This window comes from Stylophora pistillata, chromosome 2 (assembly GCF_964205215.1).
Source record: "Stylophora pistillata chromosome 2, jaStyPist1.2, whole genome shotgun sequence".
In the NCBI taxonomy this organism is placed as follows: domain Eukaryota; kingdom Metazoa; phylum Cnidaria; class Anthozoa; order Scleractinia; family Pocilloporidae; genus Stylophora; species Stylophora pistillata.
In genome coordinates, this window is record NC_142520.1 from 8303733 (window position 1) to 8322056 (window position 18324).

The following is an 18324-nucleotide window of genomic DNA, read 5'->3' on the forward strand; positions in this document are numbered from 1 at the left end:
AAATAATTCGCCTTTGATCATATCCACATGTTAATTTGCGCTATATAAAGCTAATTCATTTATTCAATCATACGCATTTTATTGTCTCGTCTTTGAATTCCGTTTATACAGTGTTTTTACGAATATTACATGATGGCGTCATCTATTTCTACTTTTTAAGGAGTTAAAATCCCTTTAAAATAACAAATACTATTTTCTTTTGTAATAGTGGTAGTTACAGCTGACTGTTAAATGTTCTCATGAAAAAATTCATGGATAAATAAACCAAAGAGGAACAGTTCCCTGAATGATCAGTTCCATCGCTCAAACGTTGTACCCTTTCCGGTCACAATCCTTCGATCACTTTGGATTCAAAGGAAGAAATTGAACTAACTTCTTGGAAACAAGTCCGATTTGCAGCACTGTGAAATAGTAATGTAGACGAAGATTGACGAATATCGAGCTTTATTCTTTCCATAAATCGGGAGCGAGGATGTGGGTCATAAGATGCCTAGCAGTCCAATCACACCCACTCTGTGACTGCTTATTTTTTTTTGTTTGTTTGTTTGTTTTGCTTTGTTTGTTTGTCTTTGATTTGTTCTGTTATCTATCAATTTCGTTTTCTTCTGTTTTAATACTTAGTCAATATAGTCAGCACTGTAAATAAACAACCTCAGGCGCCTGGCATGCCAGCTGCTAGTCTGCTGCTAAGAGATCGTCCGATAAAAAAGCAATTGGCCAAAAAGCAAAGCTTAGAGAGAAAATGTGGACATTAACAAGCATCCTATTATTTTTCATACTGCGCATCGATAAAATATTTTTTGACCCTCTTTACGGTCCCGAACAGCATATGAAACCAGCTTTTTAAGGTTGCTATCGCTGAGTACTAAAAAGCAATGTTTTCTTCTTCCATATAAAAAGGTGAAACTCTTGGAGTCTGCTCTTTTCCGCTGGTCTATTTACTTTCCGAGAGACTAATCTGAAGACAAATACTGACGCCGACGGAGGTTATTGCTTGAAAACCGTCATTTTCATTTTGAATTACATTACGAAACTAGCTAGTAAAACTTCGCAAAAACGAATGGGTGGGTTTTAGAATCAAATGACCTTGAGATAGTTTTGATGACTAATCCATTTTGTGTTAAAGGTCGTAGTGGCATTGCTCAAGGGTTCTGCTCGGCATACCTTGGAATTCCAGAGTGATGCATCCAGAGAAAACGATGGAAATAATATCAAAATACTTCTAGAGAAGACCAGGGTCAAAATGGTAGAGAAAGGTAAGCCAGCACAGTTATTTGAGCTGTGGGGATCATTTGAAAATTTAAGTAAAACCATATTTTTTCCGTGTCAGCTTGTGTTATGTTAATGCTCTAAAAAGACCGACATTGTTGCTTAAATAGCTGAGTAAACAGACTCACAGTGAATAGTTGACTGCAAGAGTGACATTTGCAGTTCCTGTTGTAATTGATACCCAAAAGTTACTATCTCGAGCTTGACTTTATGATTAATTTTTATTTCATTTTATTATTTTCAAAGATTAGTGAAGAACGTAATGAAAGAGTATCTCTTGATATTGATTGATTATTCTTTCGTATTTGTTTGAAACAGGTGCTAGGGCTTCTTAAAATGGAATTTAACCGGAGATAAGATGTCAAAAATTTGCATTATATTCAATTCCCTGCATAATGAGTTAGCAAAAGAAGGCTGATTTTGACTCAAAACAACACATGCGGAAAGCTTATTCTTTCAGCAGGAGACTGATTCAAATAGAATATTTAAAAAAAAAAATATTCCTACCGAACTGATACTGTGAGAGGGAGCTTTATACTAATGTTCAGCTTATAAAAATTGGAAAAAAAAAACAGAATTGGTTGAACGTAACGCTGACAGAAACTTAAGCTACACGGGAAGGGAGATGTTGACGAAAGCATGTCAGATATGGGGACCTGTTCTAGTATCAATAACTTTGTTGGGTGAGTACCAAAGTTCTTTTATGAACATAAATTTAGTTCATTTAGTACCACAAGCATACTCCAAAAAGAATAACTTCATCAGATTTCCCTAAGGGGACTCGAAGATTTTGCCCTCACGACGGCCCTTGGAAGAAAATAAGGACGGGGACAGAGATAAAACCTTTGAAGTTCTCATCTTCATGTATTACGAGGACGTAATTTGAGATACCGGTCTATTATCATTACTGAGCTCAGTATAGATAACTCATGTTAGCTATAAGCCCAATTCAACTTAAGTAGATTTTCAAGGTGAAACTCTTACGCAGCCATGTAAATAAAGGTTTATTTCAAGCCTGTTGAATTAGATCAAAGATATGGATTCTGTGGAATGATCAAAATAGACGCATGTGTATTGGACAACTTATCTAAACTACATTTCAAAAAACCTCACAAATTGAGGACTCTGCGAAAAGACAGAATGTTATTCTTCTTTCTATCTTCTATTTGAATTCTCAGCTTTCATGTCATTGTTGATTTATCAAACTCCTGTCGTTGTGCAAATGACAATTGAAGAATTGACACTGTTAAACAGAATAAAAATGTACGTCTCCAGTAATGGTGACCTTATTGTAAAACTCCTCACAGTAATTTTTAGAATTCGGAAGGAAAATCCATTGTAGATAGACTTCAGACGCTAATCCCATAGGAACCGCCTACAAGGCAGTCCCCCTTAAAAAGTAATTTTCTTCATAAATTTGTCGTGAAGGACTTAAAAAAAACGCGGGGACGTTTTACTTCCACCTGTCTAAACATGAAAACTGAAGTTTATTCTGAAAAAAAATCGTTGTTGCCCGTGCTATATCTGATTTCTTAAAAATAAAAATGAATAAAGAAACTGATAAATAAAAAAACATTTTCAGATGAGTTCAATACGTGAACTGCTTCAGTCATATTCTATTTTCCTACATCGCTCGTAAAATAAAATGAATGCAAAAAGTAAAATATTAAATGTTTGTTTTCTGAATTAAGAATTTATCTCTCGTTCTTTTTGTAAATCGGATAACTTTGTGGTGGTGGAGTTCTTGCAAAAAGAGAAACACACACACACACACACCTACACACACGTGCGCGCGCGCACACACACACAAACACGCGCGTTTATTCACACCCACGCACAAAAGCACAAAACAAAACAAACAAAAAAACAAAACAAATAAACAAGCAAACACTCTAGGAGAATGTTATTATATACAATTTCCGATTTTGCAAATCACCAAAATTTTGGCGGCTAGTTGGCTGAAAATATATTCTCGTATTGGCCGGAGTTGCGTTTGATATCGCGATCCATAAATCAGAGAAGGATACACCGTAGTCAAACCAGGGTGTGCTTAATGAGCATTTTAGATACTTTCCTTCTGCCATTAGTATCAATGGGAACAGTATTTCAAAGACAATGTTTTGTCGCGGGCTTTGGAAAGATTTCGTTGTTACTGATGTCACAAACAATCGCCTTCACCAAAGGATATGAGCGCTATGTAAATGACCAAATGTGGAGGAAAAAATTATTCATTCTGAGCTTTTGGTTTACAGACTTATTCAAAAATCGTATACCATCAGACGCTGATGTTTCTATCGTTAATTTTCGATGCTGTTAATACATGGCAAATAAGTCGAAATAAATGAAAACTTTTAATTGAAAGCTGTATGCTGCTCTTTTTTATTTTCATCTGTTCTGGTAAATTTGTAACAACCCCAGCAACATCACTTTTGAAGCGTACCTGTGAATCCCATTTCAGGGCTGTGGTGTCAATTAATAATTAATGACTTTCAGCCAACATAGCCCTTTAAATTTAGACAGCATAACCATGGTGATTTAATGTCGTATCTCTTTAAAAGAAAGAAAAAAAGAAAATCTTACAAAGGATGGCGACACTGATTATCTTTATCATCGTTTTTGTTTGTTTTTTTTTTGTTCAAATATTCTTTTTCCAGGATATGCCAGACTCGACCAAGATATCTGCCACTCCAGGGAAAACCCATGTTCACGGGAATGTTTTAAGGAGGAAGAAAAGTGTGACCAACTGTGCCATGAAGGCAACTATAACTGTTCTCTTGACTGTAACGGAAAGAATTGCAACCAAGATTGCGACGCTGAAAGCTGTAACCTAGAGTGCAGCAGTAAAGAGTGTGATCAAAGGTGTAAGAAAAACGTAAAAGAATGCATTATGTATTCCAACGCGAGTAAATGTCAACAGACGTGCTATGCTGAAGTATGCCTCATGACAGTAAGTGCATCAATCGATGATACACTAGTACAGAAATGCAACAGAGTTTTAGCAAGATGCGATGCACAATGCTACGTGGGTAGCGGTAATTGTAAGCAGCATTGCGAGGCTGAAAGATGCAATCTAGAATGCAGCGGGAAAGAGTGTGATCAGAAATGCAATGGTGCAGTGAATGAATGCAACATGCATTGTATTGTTACTAAATGTAAACAGACGTGTGACGCTAAGGAATGTCACATTACAGGAAGTGCGATACAGGATATACCCGAACAGAAATGCAACGGAAGAATAGATATATGCGATGCACAATGCTACGTGAGTAGCGGTAAATGTTTGCAACATTGCGATGCTAAAATATGTAATCTGGAATGCTGCGGGAAAGAGTGTGATCAGAAGTGCAACGGGGGAGTAGATGGATGCCATATGTTTTGCACCGCAAATGAGTGTAAACAAAAGTGCGACGCTGGCTCTTGTAACACGACAGAAATCCAGCTAGTCAATTCACTGACTGAGCAGAAGTGCACCTCAAAATTCAATTACAGGACTTTATCTTCGTCAAATATTATTGTAACTACCTCAGCTACGACAACTGAAGTCATCAGAACTCAACCATCAGCTACAGAAGGTAGAGTAAATTATCATACTTTTAGTGAGTACCATTTGAAAGATAAATAGACCACGAGTAAGTGTTTATAAGTGCCCCCTCTAAGAAAAAAAAGATATCTTGAAAGTCAATTTCCAAATTTCTTCTATTCCATGGGAGCGTTCCGATATTAGTTGAGATCGCATTTTGATAGTGAGATTTTGCTTTAACATACAGCTCACTTGCAATCATCGCACGGGTCGCCGACAACATTCTCATTTCTCTTACCATCACCATTGTCATCATCGTCATCCACTTTCTCATTATCGTTACTATCATCGTCGTTGTCGTGCCCATTATCATCATCATCATCATCACCATTGTCACCACAACATCCACCATCAACGCTGTTATCATCATCTCACTTGCTTCCTTGGACATTCTCGACATCGTCGTCATCGTCATCGTCATTATCATCATCGTCATTGTCGTCAATATCCTCAATACTATTAACATCGTCGTCATCATCATCACCTTCGTCATCATCGTCATTGTCAGTGTCACCACTGTTATCTTTGTCATCGTCGTCATTGTCAATTTCGTCATCGTTATCTTCGTTTTCATCGTCATTGCCAGCCTTATCATCATCTTCATCATTATCATCACCATCATCATCAGTATGCATGTCATCATCTTCCTCTTCGCCCTCGTCTCCTTTATCGTCATCGTCATTGTCATCTTTAACTTGGACAAGCCGATCATCGCCGCCAGTAACAACTGAGAGTCTGGTATGTATTGTAATTTCTCCTAGCCCTTGCTCTCATTATTTCAACAATCTATGGCGTTAGTTAAAAATGTCGTCTTTTTTTCCCTAGGCAAATGTATATGTTTGTAAACTTGATGGAATAGAAATTAGCAGAGAAAGTTCCCTAAAGGTATCTATCACAATTCATTTTTATTCATCAATCATTTAAGTATATAGCAAGTGCATTATCTCGAAAGTGACCATCTTAAAGTAAACGCGAACGCGTTTAAGAGCATTATAAGAATCTGTTGTAGACAGGTTACTCTTCGAAATCTCAGGAGATCTGAAACTTAAATAGTTTTCGAGTTTCTTTTGGCGAAACGACCATTTTTCTCTCACGATACAATTTATCAAATATTTAAGAAGGCAGCGTTCTGAGCAGGCACATGGTATCGATATTCCTTCTTCCATGTTAAATAGCATACTGCAACGAGTAAAAAAAAAAACAAAACCAAAAAAGGAAAGGAACAAACAAACAGAAATAACTAAGTAAATACCTGCAGGGATCTGTCATTTTTTAAATTTATTTTTCTTATCTGTTATTGTTTTTGTCCTTGTTGTTGTTTTCGGCTTTTTCTTGTAATTTTCCTTGTTCTTGTGTTTGACTTACGTTTGTTGTTGTTTCTTTGGTCTTTGTTGCTTTTCTTCTTTGTTGTTGTTGTTGTTTCTGTTTTTTTCGAGAGAGATCTGAAATTATAACTCAAATTTGCATCATTACAGGCCTGTCTACCTTTGTCGACTGTCCTGGTTCAGAAATTCAAATTTCATCGTGTTTACAACATTATTAGGTATTGAAAAACTTGAAGTTAATGTAAGATTGATGAAGAATATTTATGTAATTGTAGGAGGCAATGGTTTTGTTCGAAGACTTCGCCGATCTGTGTCAAAACATAACAAAAGCTATCATAGGCCAACTTTCTAAGGAAGAAATAAAGGAAAGAACAGAAGCCATCTTTCGGGTGGCAGTCGCCTTCGAGAAATTTCTTCTTAAGTACAGCAAGTATCATCTGAATGAGACAAGACCTTCCAAAAAGATTACTAACCAAAAAATGGGTGAGTTAAAACCCGAGATCTTTACACATTTGTTGTTTTTTCTCCCCTGGATCTTATTAAACCCAATTACATATGGGCAATCTTAATTTGGTTCTGTCTAAATATGTACCTTCAAGTCTTTATTGAATTCTTATGAAACACGCACTTACTCATTTGTCACTAATATCTCACTTATCTTCTGCTCCTTTCGGCAGCTCTTGTAATTCAATTAGGCTACCGCCAAAATACAAGTGACTTCCTTCTCAAGGAAGAAGAATGGCAAGCCAGTATCAATATATCTTCTGCAAATTTTGCAGAAAATGGTTTGTATTATTGGGAAAATATTTAGGACGAAAGAACAGCAAACACGCATACTGTGTTGGTATTTTTAAGATGTCAATATCAAGCAGAAAAGTAACAGCAGTAAAATAGGCAGCCAAGATAATAATTGCTAGTAGAGTGTTGGGGTCAATTAATTATATTGTAAATGATGCAATATCGAGTGTAAAAGTAGCAATTGGTTGGCTTGGTTAGTTAAACATCAATGTAGGAGAGTCAAAAACATTTAAAGTCTGTTTTGATTTCGAAAAATATCTTGGGCAAGATTACCGTACGAACTCAAATTTCATTAAACATAAATTACCTCTCAAGATTAAGGGTTTGCTTTTTGGCATACACCGATACCTTTCCCTTATTTTTTGCCGTCTGTTTCCTTTTCAGGGTCCGTGATCGTAGCGTGTGTGTACAAGGATCTTCACGAACTACTACTGACAAATCAATCTGTTGGGAATGAAACTGACAATACAAGGTCAGCTTGATGCACGAAATACTTGAGACCTAGTTCAAGCATAGCAGGTCTGCTTTCAGCAATATCTTGTAAAAATTTTCAAAACATCGATTTTTTGCTCTACGCTGAATTTTTTAAAAAAAGAAAGCAATCCATGGCCTGAAGAGTGTTTTAGGATAGCTGGTACCAAATAGTGAAAGGTGTAATGGTCCAGGTTAGGGTCTTCAGCAGAAGTTACGTTTTATGAGGGCTTTCGTTCCGGATCTCGATTTGCACTCAACTACGTCTCTTGTTTCTCCCTACACTTCTTTCGTGCTCTAGCCGCTTCCGCGTGCTTTATAGCAGAACAGAGCAAAGTCACGGATTTTCAAATAGGTTATGTTTTTGATGAAACTTGGATAAAGTATTTTTCTGATATTATTGCAGAAAAGGGTGTGGGGCCTTTACGAAAACTTTCTTGCGACTTCGCAGAGATTTATTTCCTATTATCCAACTTCAAAATAGATTTTCTTAGGAACCAATATATAGGAATATCGAAAAAAACCTCACACTCTTTTTTAGCCTATTATCTGCTGAATGATACAGTCCAGTTCGTTTGGATGTTAACGGTAATTCGAGGGCTGGTAACTCGGTTAATCAAACATCGTTTGTTGTTTTTAAAGGCTTGCACGTTCCTATAAAAAAAAAGACTCAATTTTTTCATTCATTTTTAGAATATAACCCTAATAAGCTCAACACAGATAATTCTTAGGAAAATGTTCGTTACAGGTTTGTGAACACCAGGATAATGACCGCAGATATGGATCCTAAACCAGAAAAGTTACAACAAGATGTCATCTTGAAGTTCAGAAGCCTAGAGGTAGTTAGTTTTAGCGCTGAAAGATAATCTCAGTCCTTTTTTATGTTGTGTTGATTTGATTCAAACGAAATAAAATATATTTTCAGGTCGTTGAGGCAGAGAGGCATTGCATGTTTTGGAATGGCTCCAGCATGAGGTAAAATTCATATACGTTTCTTATTCAACGTCAAAATTAGATTAATAACATGGATTTTTTTATCTGTTTGTCTGTTGCTCCTAGAAATACTTTGTACCTGAAATGAATGTTTGTCATATAGTTTATCTATAAAGAATGGGGCGAGGGTATCTTAATGGTCTAAATACACCTAGACAAAATAGGCCTTTCTTCAAATAGGCCTTTCAATACTCTTATTTGAGACTCCGATTGCTTATCTCACATATTTTTTTTCTTTTTTGTCATATTCATTGATGAACTTTTTTAGCCCAGACGGGTTCGCAGATGAGGGTTGTCATGTAGATTCAGCGAAGAGCAGCTCAGTGGAAACAGTTTGTAGATGTAATCATTTGACCTACTTTGCTGTCTTAGTTGACTTTCACAGTGGTGGCACAAAGGTATCTTTTAAAATTATTTACGTATTTTCGAATATTCTTCCATATAGTTCATCCATTTGGTCAATTAATCAAATCTTAATTTTTTTTTTTGTTTTGTTTCTAATTCCTAATACAGCTCACCAAGAAGGACGGAACTATCCTGGAGACAATCACCTACGTAGGATTAAGCCTTTCCATCGTCGGGATGCTTTTGACAATCATCCTGTATTCTTTCCTCACGTAAGCACTGTTACCAGACAATCAGTTATGACTTTGAAGCTGATTCCATAAAGCAGACCAGAACGTGCAAAAAATGATTGTAAAAATCTCTTTTGGAAACTACGATTTGAAAAAAACTTGGTGTTTATTGGATTGGATAATACGTAACTTAAGTCCGTAAAATATATGTTCGTTATTGACCAATCGTGAGGTCAAGATGGCTGGATATTGGCCGAGTTCTTTTGTTGCGTTTTTATGGACGCAAAAAGGAACAAGGGATTTAAGTGGATAATCCGGAGTGGGCAAGATGGGTCCATCTTCCTGCTCGGGTAGCCAATCTATGAAATATTTGATAAGGGACAAGTACCACATTATATCAGTGACAATAGGGTTCATCTGCTTTCAGTTCCTTTAATTCATAACGGACATTTAAAAAATAAAACGCAACTATGAAATAGTAAGTCTTTAGTTAGAGCGGTCCTTCCAACTTCTTTGCAACCAAATATACTGGGAATGTCGAATATCTTATGCATTTATTGGCATATTTTGTGTTTATTGCATGTTGGTTTTTCTTTCCTTTGACTTTAATTTTGCTTCTGATTATAATCATATGATTTGTCGTGCGTTCCTCTTTGTATTTTTTTTTCCTTTATTTTCGTTTCTTCGTCAGAGATGTTCGTCAACCTCTGTCACAAGTACGTTTAAGTCTTTCTGTGTCCCTTGGAGCTGGACAGATTATCTTTCTTGTCGGGATAAACGCCACCAAAAACATGGTAAGCTGAATGTTCCCACATTCACTGACGAAATTTTTTTTTTTGTTTTTTATTTCACAGCCGGGTAATGTACTTCTGTGTTCTTTCTTTCTTTATTGCAGTCTGCCTGTATCACAGCAGCAGCTCTTATGCAGTATTTCCTGATGGCCGCTTTCTGTTGGATGCTGGTCGAGGGAATTTATCTCTACCTGTTTGTTGTAAAGGTGTACAATATCAACACCAAGATGCACATGTATCACGTCATGTCATGGGGTATTTATGAATATCTACCGCCTTATTTGGTATATGATTCCCCAACATACATTACATTCTTCTTTCCCCCTATTTGAAGGCCTTCCTATCGTCATGGTGGGTATTTCACTGGGCATCGCTTCTGGAAAAGATGGACTCCAAAGCTACACCAGTGAGAAATAGTAAGAAAATCATTAGCTTCTGCCAAAGATTGTAGATGGTTTGAAAGAGATATCGTTTCATCGGCTGGAATATTAATTTTCTTTCATTATTTTTTTTTTCTTTCCTTTTCTCCAGTTGCTGGTTGTCTTCGACTAATAAGCTGATCTGGATTTTTGTGGCATTTGTGGCGTTTATCGAAACAGTAAGTTTATAACTCATATCATATGATGATTCGTATATTCGAACTTTTTCTTTGTCACACATTCGTGAACAATTGACTCTCGTCTTTATTTTGATCGACGTCCATTTTCCGATATAAAGTTTAATTTTTTTAATTTTTTTTTTTCAGCTCAACATTTTGATACGAGTCATAAGGGAGATTACTACGCTTGTAGAACCATTAGCGGAAGACAACTACGGCAAGCAAATAAGGTATGTTTTGAAATATGACACACGGAAAAAAAAACAACAAATCAACAAAAAAAACAAGGCATAACAACAACAACAACAACAAAACAAGCAAATGGAAGTTTGATAAATATATGTTTAGGTGAATCATGCAAATAAATATACATGCATTCCTCCAAGCAATGCAATTTTTAAAATTGCGTTCTCGTTTTTCCAAATTTAAACGAGTTTTCCAATTTAGTTCTCAGGCTTCTCCTTGCGGATCATTGAGGTTCGTGGAGAAACAAAATCCACTGCTTCCCCCACGGTCGGCCTAATATCTTGGCATCACCTTGGTCTATGATACTCGCCTACTTCCTTTTTATATGGAATCTGTGGGTTATCTAAATTTGATAAATTAATGCGAACAAAATCAAGGAAAGACTAACTCCCATGCCATGTTGCAATTGTTCTCATCTTTTAGACTTGGCGTTAAAGCGGGCGTGGTGTTGATTCCCCTGCTGGGTGTCACGTGGCTGTTTGGTTTTCTGTCACCATTGCACAAAGTTTTCACCTACATTTTTACCATTCTCAACTCTACGCAGGTTAGCGTTAATTTTGTGATTTATGAAATTGAATTCATCACACTAGAAAGTAGTGGTGTACAAATCCCTCAGTTTTCATGGTTTTACATTTTAATTATTGCGAGATCGAATTGGTCCTAAGAAAGGATAAATAACATGAGGAGAAGGGAGAAATCAGTAATTAATCTGTATTATCATTTATGATACAGAATCTCCGGCCAGTTTTTACGCCATCTATTGTAACTGATAAACGTTTTAATACTACTACTACATATACCCCAAAGCTTGGGGGCAACTAACCCTTATTATCGAGAAACTGCACTAGGTTGCCGAGAATGCATAATTTTCCATCGCTTTATAGGAGACGGAGAGAACAACAGTCATATACGCGTATTTTGAACTTTTCGATATTGCCAAGAAAACAAAGAGCGATAGAACTTTTTAATATAATTTTTGGAGAAAGGTTTATCAAAGTAGGAATAATAAAATGAATTACAAAATTCTGCAACTGTCGGCAGTTTCTCGATATTTACAGTCAGTGGCTCTTAAATTATTTAAACTTGTTTTGATTTTTTTGTTTTGTTTCCTTTTTCATAGAGGTGGCTTGACGTAATGTTTGTCAACGTCTAGATTAGCATATTGCAATTACTATGAAAACTTTAAAAAACTCAGTTTTTCAATTCTCAATCGCTAATTTCTTTTTAGCCTAACCTGGTTATACTAAAATGTTTTGCGTGTGTAAATGCAGTATAATTTACATTAAATTATCAAAGAAATTCTAAATCTCTTTCAACTCTTCATACAGTAAAAAAAAAAAAAAAACCTTAGTGATTTTAAGAGCATTTTTCTGTTTCAGGGGTTCCTGATTTTTGCTCTACACTGTTTGCGAAACAGCCAGGTGAGATGAACTTTCAACAGATATGGGTTTTTCGGATAAATAAAGTTAGATACATTAAATTTACTGCATTGAATATATCAATACTAGCTACACAATTGACATTGTTTTCGATTGTCATCAACAGATTCAAGAGCGATTGAAAAGAAAGCTAAACACTGTTTTTCCATCTACATATCTCGGAAATTCCACTATGAAGGGCTCACAAATCAATCCAAGTGTTGTTGGCGAGGAGGGGGCAGTTGAGTTGCAGTCTAGCCATGAATTTGAACTGAAATAGTATTTCAATGAGGCTGCCACTAGCTGTCAAATGTTTAATGCGATCCTCAGTTTCAATCTGACGGTAAAGTCAGTTCGTTTTGCTCGCTTCGTTGGCTGTCGGAGTAACTCGTTTGTAGTGTGACAGTCATTACTGGCATTAGTTACGGAGATTCTATACCAAAGTGAGCCAGCTTTTCAAAGTCAGTAATCCTTGAGATCGTTCAAAAATTGATTAAACGCAGAAAGGCTTAGTTCCATTTTTAATCGTTGATATGAAGTGATATTTAGACTTACGCTAAACTAGTCGAAGAAAATTGTTGATTCATTTGTAATATCTAATCAGAGGCCAGTTGTCATCCCTTAAATTACAGGTCAGGACTTAATTGTTACTTGAATATTTTTCCAAACGGTTCAACGCTACTCTCGATATGTTGTGCCCTCGTCTAATGCATTTTGAGACTTAGTTGTTTTTAAAGAATATTGTGTTTGTCTCTAGTCGTCTTTTGATTTTGAAATCATTAGTACTATTTTTCTATTTGTTAGTTAGCTTTTTTGAAATCTTCAGTACCAAATGTAAGCTATTCTTAAACAATGGTACAGTATTTAACCCTTTAAGTAATGAATAAGCTCAGAGCCTCTTGTCAAATAGTTTGTCGTTATGTAGTAATAGCAGCTATAGGAAAGACTTAAAGTTGAAAAACAAATCAATAAATAATTGAGAATTTAAAGGAAACCTTTACTCTTTTTAGAAATAAACTATCGAAATGTTTCAAATGTACTTCTCAACGGAATTGTCATAAAAAAAATGCCTTACCAAGCGATCTGATTTTTGATCGTTTTCCAAATAAGTTTCAAGCAGCGACTTCGAATTTCCCGCGAATAATGCGCAATGCATTTTCGGCTGAAGAAATGTAATGGTTACTCGCGTTGTGGTTTTTCATTCTTATTAATGCTATATTATTGTCTTCTAAAAAAAAGCAAAAAGTTGTCGAATATGTCACAGATCGTCCCTATGAGTTGTTCGATCGGTGGTTGACATTTTCAGAATTAAAACCTGACGTACCTCAATGTCCTTCATCTTCAAATTCACTTCCATTTCTCTCTTCACGTGAAGAGTGCTCCGGCTCTGATATCAGAGAAAGCACTTACATACGACTTGACTTTAAAAACCCTTTCAATTGTATATAGATATGTTAAATGATGACCATGTATCACGTGAATCGTTACCAAGTTACGTATTGTTAAGTTATATGTTCCGCATGTTAGGTTTGGCATCTTGCTGCTCTCAAGCGTAAAGACTCACACCTCCCCTTACTTCGCCCCTTTGCATGTTTATCTTGTCTGCAGTTTTCTGATTCTTCAAATGTCGATCAATCAATCAATCAATCAATACTTTATTTACCTAGGTAGCGTCAAGGAGCTCATAGAGCTCGTTCAAAATACGTACGTTCCTCTAAGATTAAGAATCTAAAAAACCTAATACATACTGTCAAAACCTAATTGATTAGAAATTAAAATAATTAACAATTAATATTAAAATTTAAGTTTGTACAGTAAAGTTCAAAGTCACTTAAATACAGGTATAAAATGGTGAAGCACTAGCTTAAATAATTTAAAATTGAGATTAAAAATTAAGTTTAGACAAGGAAACTCAGAGTCACTTAAATACAAGTATAAAATGGAGAAGCAGCTAAAGTTTCAATGTTCTCAATAGCCTCTTAAAAAGGTTGATATTATTGGCCAGTTTTACACTTGTAGTTAATCCATTCCACGGCTGCGCACACATATAAGTGAAAGAATTTTTCATAAAATTTAAACTAAATTCAGGTTCGCACAAATTAATGCCGGTTCCTCTCAGGTTGTACATAGTTTCCCTGAAACTAAACAAATCTCTGATGTATTTGGGACCGTCGTTATGCAAACATTTATACAACAGAATAAGGGATTGTTGTTTCCTTCTCTGGTCTAACGTTTCCATATTCAAGATTCGCAGCAATTCATCATAAAGGTAGACTTGAGATAACCTAGCAGTGATCTAAGAATATAATAGTTGGCATCTTCTAGCCGATTCGCTTGCACTTTTCCCAATCCAAGAAAGAGGGGGCAACTGTATTCAAAATGAGGGAGAATGAAAGTTTTCTAGAGCCTTAACATAACATTGTCAGGGACAAAACGCCTGATTCTCCTAAGTGCGCCACTTTTAGTGTATACCTTTTGAAGCTGTTTAGTAATGTGATCCTTGAAAGATAGCATGCTATCAAGTTCAAGGCCAAGTATTTTGATAGATGGCAGTGTCTCAATGACAGAGCTATATATGGCCAGGTCGTAACTGTACTTACAGGGACCAATGGGTACTGCTTGCGTCTTTATGTTGTTGATCACCAGATGATTCTCTCGAAACCACGATGATAACCACGCAAGACCATTATTCACTACAAATTCATCAATGGTCAAAACCATTAAAAAGGTTCACATAGAACTCATGATTTAAAAAAAAAAAATTAATTTCAATTACTTCTATTCGCGCATATGAATATATATATATATATATATATATATATATATATATATATATAGGAAGTCTGTAAGTCGATTTTCGCGTGGAACAGTGCTCAATATGTTGAAGCAGAGCAGAATAAATATTATGAGAGGAAAAAAGGACGTAACTACATTTCTATATATATATATATATATATATAATTAGACGTTTTGTTGTGTAGTATCGCTGAGTACTTTTACGAGTTATGTCGTATTTTGAAGAGCCCGTAGGGTGAGTCAAAATACAAATAAGGAGTAAAAATACTCAGCGATACTACACAACAAAACGTCTAATAAATTATTTATTATCCAACACGCCAAACTGTTATTTCAGTGCGGGCGAATTTCGCGGATATTCATTTACGGGGAGTGCGTGACAGAAGTATGCGAAGCGGACGGAATTGACGCGTTGTCGTGTTGCTGTTTCTTTTTCCTTTAATAAATGAAGAAATTTCCAGGTCGTCTAGCTGTTTTTCTTCGTTCGACTCATGTAATAAACTTGGATGTATATTTGCCAGCCATTCTGACTCTTCGTCGTCAAATGATTCAGATTGTCCGCCATTTTTTTTCGTAACTACAATTCAATTCTTCGCTTGCGCGCTGCGAGAAAACATTAACTCACAAAGAAATAGCCTTAAACGGAATGATAATGGAACTAGTTTTTAATTATTGAAAACGTATTTGATCCAATCATAATTCTGTGTGCTATAGCAAAGTGTAAACTAGGTATTCCTTGTTTTAATGAAGTGATCTATCCGCACCTGATAGAAATATCCTTTAGACTCATTAGTCCTTTATAAAGAAAAAAACGAGAATTGGTGACTCGTGTTGGTAAGAAGCGATCGAGTATTGTTATGTGCATTACATATTACCTCCTTCAAAAAAGACTTGAAACACGGTGGAAAATATAATTCGCTTTATAGTTTATTAGCTTCGCCGACAAGCAGGGACACCGCAACAGCTTGCGTCAATTACGGCAGGCCCAGTAAACCCACGCACCCTAGCCCAGGGGAGGACATCCATCACACAGTAATCTCGTGCGTGGTGAATTAACGTCTCCTACCCCTAACCCTACAGAAGACGGAACCTCCATTTATTCGTCCCTATCCGAGAAGACTAGATTATCGAACCATTTCTTGATGTTATAGAAAGACGTCATATTCTTCTCAATTATTTTAAGACCTTGAGTGTTGGTCCAGCCGGGGCTCGAACCCTCGACCTCCCGCACAACAGTCCAGTGCTCTATCCATTGAGCTAACCGGGAGACGGTCGTAAGTGCGTTATTACCAAGTCAAGAATAGACATAAATGTACCGGCATCTACTGGACGCAACTTCTGCATTTCGTAAGCTTCATGAATTGGGAGATGAGTCGGCTTTATTCCGGTTAAGAATGTTCACAACCATGCCAGTACCTGTGCGCTACTTATATACTGTACAATCTATACTACATCTGTTGGTTATGTAATAGAAATGTGAGGCAAATAGTGAATGGTTAGATAGAGATATTTCTGTGATGAAATGTCCTGTAAAAACCAGTTGAATTAAACCGAAAAAGAAAAAAGAGACCTGACTGGCGGCTTTTATGTTAGACCCTTTCAAAATAAACCAAAGTGTTATAATAAACGCACGCCTGTTCTTAAGTCTCGTAGGAAAAACGAGGATAAAGAAAATAAACATGTAAAATAAAAACAAATGAATGAAAACAGAGGAAGTTATCTTTAAAGTTGTTTTGATATGTAATTTTTATTTTTGTTAAGACACAAAATGAGTTGAAAATGTTAATCAAGATGGTGTAGTTATGCAGTTTTAAATTTGAAGTGGACGATATAATTCATAATTGTACTGTTTTGAAGTGATATGCAACTCCTTTCAGAAGTAATACGTAAACGCCTTGGATTAATTACGAACCTTCTAAAGTTATACTGTGACAGATGTCAGCAGAGAATACGTATCTGACGTCTTTCGCGGTAAAACAAAGTTGGTCCTTTTGAAATAAGTCAGACGCTTCTTCTGTGGAATGAGATAATCTTTTACAAAAGGAAAAGAGAATTTCATTCGAGCCCCCCTCATCATCTTGATCTATTGAAACCAGGGCGCAAGTTTATACGAGGAATTTTTACAATGAATGCCATCACCGACAGATCATCTCACGACAGGTTTATCTTTACGTTATCTTTTTAATTCGGCCTCCGGTTCCTTGAGTTTTCATTTTCTTGATTTGTAAAATGTTTTCCTTCAAAAGAACACCCGTATCCTGTAGAAATGAATGAATTCCACTCAAAGACTGAATGAAAAAATAAAAATAAAAGTAGTACAGTGCTAATGTTTTCCATCGATCCGATAACAGCAGTATGACATCATTGGTCGATTTTAATTGTCCTATTTCTCAGTTAATTCGCGATGTTCAGTGAATAGTTTTTAAATCGAAAATCTCAACATCCATATTTATAACAGATTATTTCATCTGAGCAGTTCTCCATCGTTTAATTGATCCATAAATACGGTGCTGAGCCGAAATAGCTCATTTGCATTCACAAATTACAGTTTTCATTACCATTCAATTCAATTCTTCGGAGATGTTGCATAATCAGTGAAAAACAACTAACACAACAACAATGCTGCCATTTGTAACGCATACCTGTATATTTGTCTGCAGAAAATATCCAATTTTGCTCCGATCGAGAAGCAAACATTTTTTAACTCACGAGTAATTGTCTAATTCATAGCGGAGCTTGCAGCGCGTGCAGGGAAGATCTATTCTTAAAACAAAAAAAACAAGAACAAAAAAAATACAAAAAAAAAAAATGGCGGTAACACATCAAGCCGAGCATATGATCGTATTCGATGGGAAATATGTAATATCCATCATGAAACAGTATAGCACTGACGAAGCTTTGCGATGTTATGTTATATTTTCAGTTTGTCATTAAGTTTGGAAGCTTATTATAATTTAGCGTGTTGACCGACTCCTCTATGCCTCCTCCTTCCCCTCCCTTCATGTGTATCCTGATTCCCACGCCGACAAAGTTATTTGCATACGATGTAGACTTCAACAACTACAACGAGCTATTTTTTTTTTCCATTTAAAAGATGGGACATCTGCAATAACATTCGATAGGAAAAATATTAAATCGCAAAAGACATCTACCTTTAAACATGATTCCCTGGAACTATTTTCATTAACCGCGTAATCTATCAACCTTTTACTATCTGCGCTAGTACAAAACGTGAGGGAATAAAGCTATTTCAGTATCTTGAATTTTTTGTATTAATGAAGTGAACCATTGCTCCACATCTGGTGGAAATAGCCTCCAGCCTCATTGGTCCGTTTATAAAGAGAACAAAATAATTGTGACTTATCTCAGTAAGAAGCGATCGAGTATTGTTTTATCCAATCCACACTATCTCCTTTAAAACGTTAGAAAATCTATTGCGCTTGGGTTGTTATCAAGTGAGCTTC

At 36.0% G+C, this 18324-nt stretch overlaps 1 protein-coding gene across 1 annotated transcript; it reads left to right on the forward strand.

The window, feature by feature from the left end:
* The first annotated feature begins 1599 nt into the window (after positions 1–1599).
* LOC111347454 (uncharacterized) lies at positions 1600–13103 on the forward strand. Its single transcript, XM_088750670.1, has 19 exons — positions 1600–1952; positions 3924–4841; positions 5037–5587; positions 5675–5734; positions 6450–6657; positions 6852–6959; positions 7357–7444; positions 8192–8282; positions 8369–8418; positions 8705–8834; positions 8950–9053; positions 9703–9805; positions 9907–10057; positions 10137–10218; positions 10334–10400; positions 10548–10630; positions 11070–11190; positions 12026–12067; positions 12192–13103. The coding sequence occupies exons 1-19, from the start codon at positions 1895–1897 to the stop codon at positions 12342–12344; spliced, it is 3168 nt and encodes a 1055-aa protein (XP_088606796.1). The 5' UTR covers positions 1600–1894; the 3' UTR covers positions 12345–13103.
* Positions 13104–18324: the final 5221 nt, after the last annotated feature.

Coding starts and splice junctions, on each gene's coding strand:
- LOC111347454 (XM_088750670.1), top strand. CDS start 1,895: ATGTTGACGAAAGCATGTCAGATATGGGGACCTGTTCTAGTATCAATA. Junction 7,445..8,191: donor AATGAAACTGACAATACAAG/GTCAGCTTGATG, acceptor TGTTCGTTACAG/GTTTGTGAACACCAGGATAA. Junction 8,835..8,949: donor TTCACAGTGGTGGCACAAAG/GTATCTTTTAAA, acceptor TTCCTAATACAG/CTCACCAAGAAGGACGGAAC.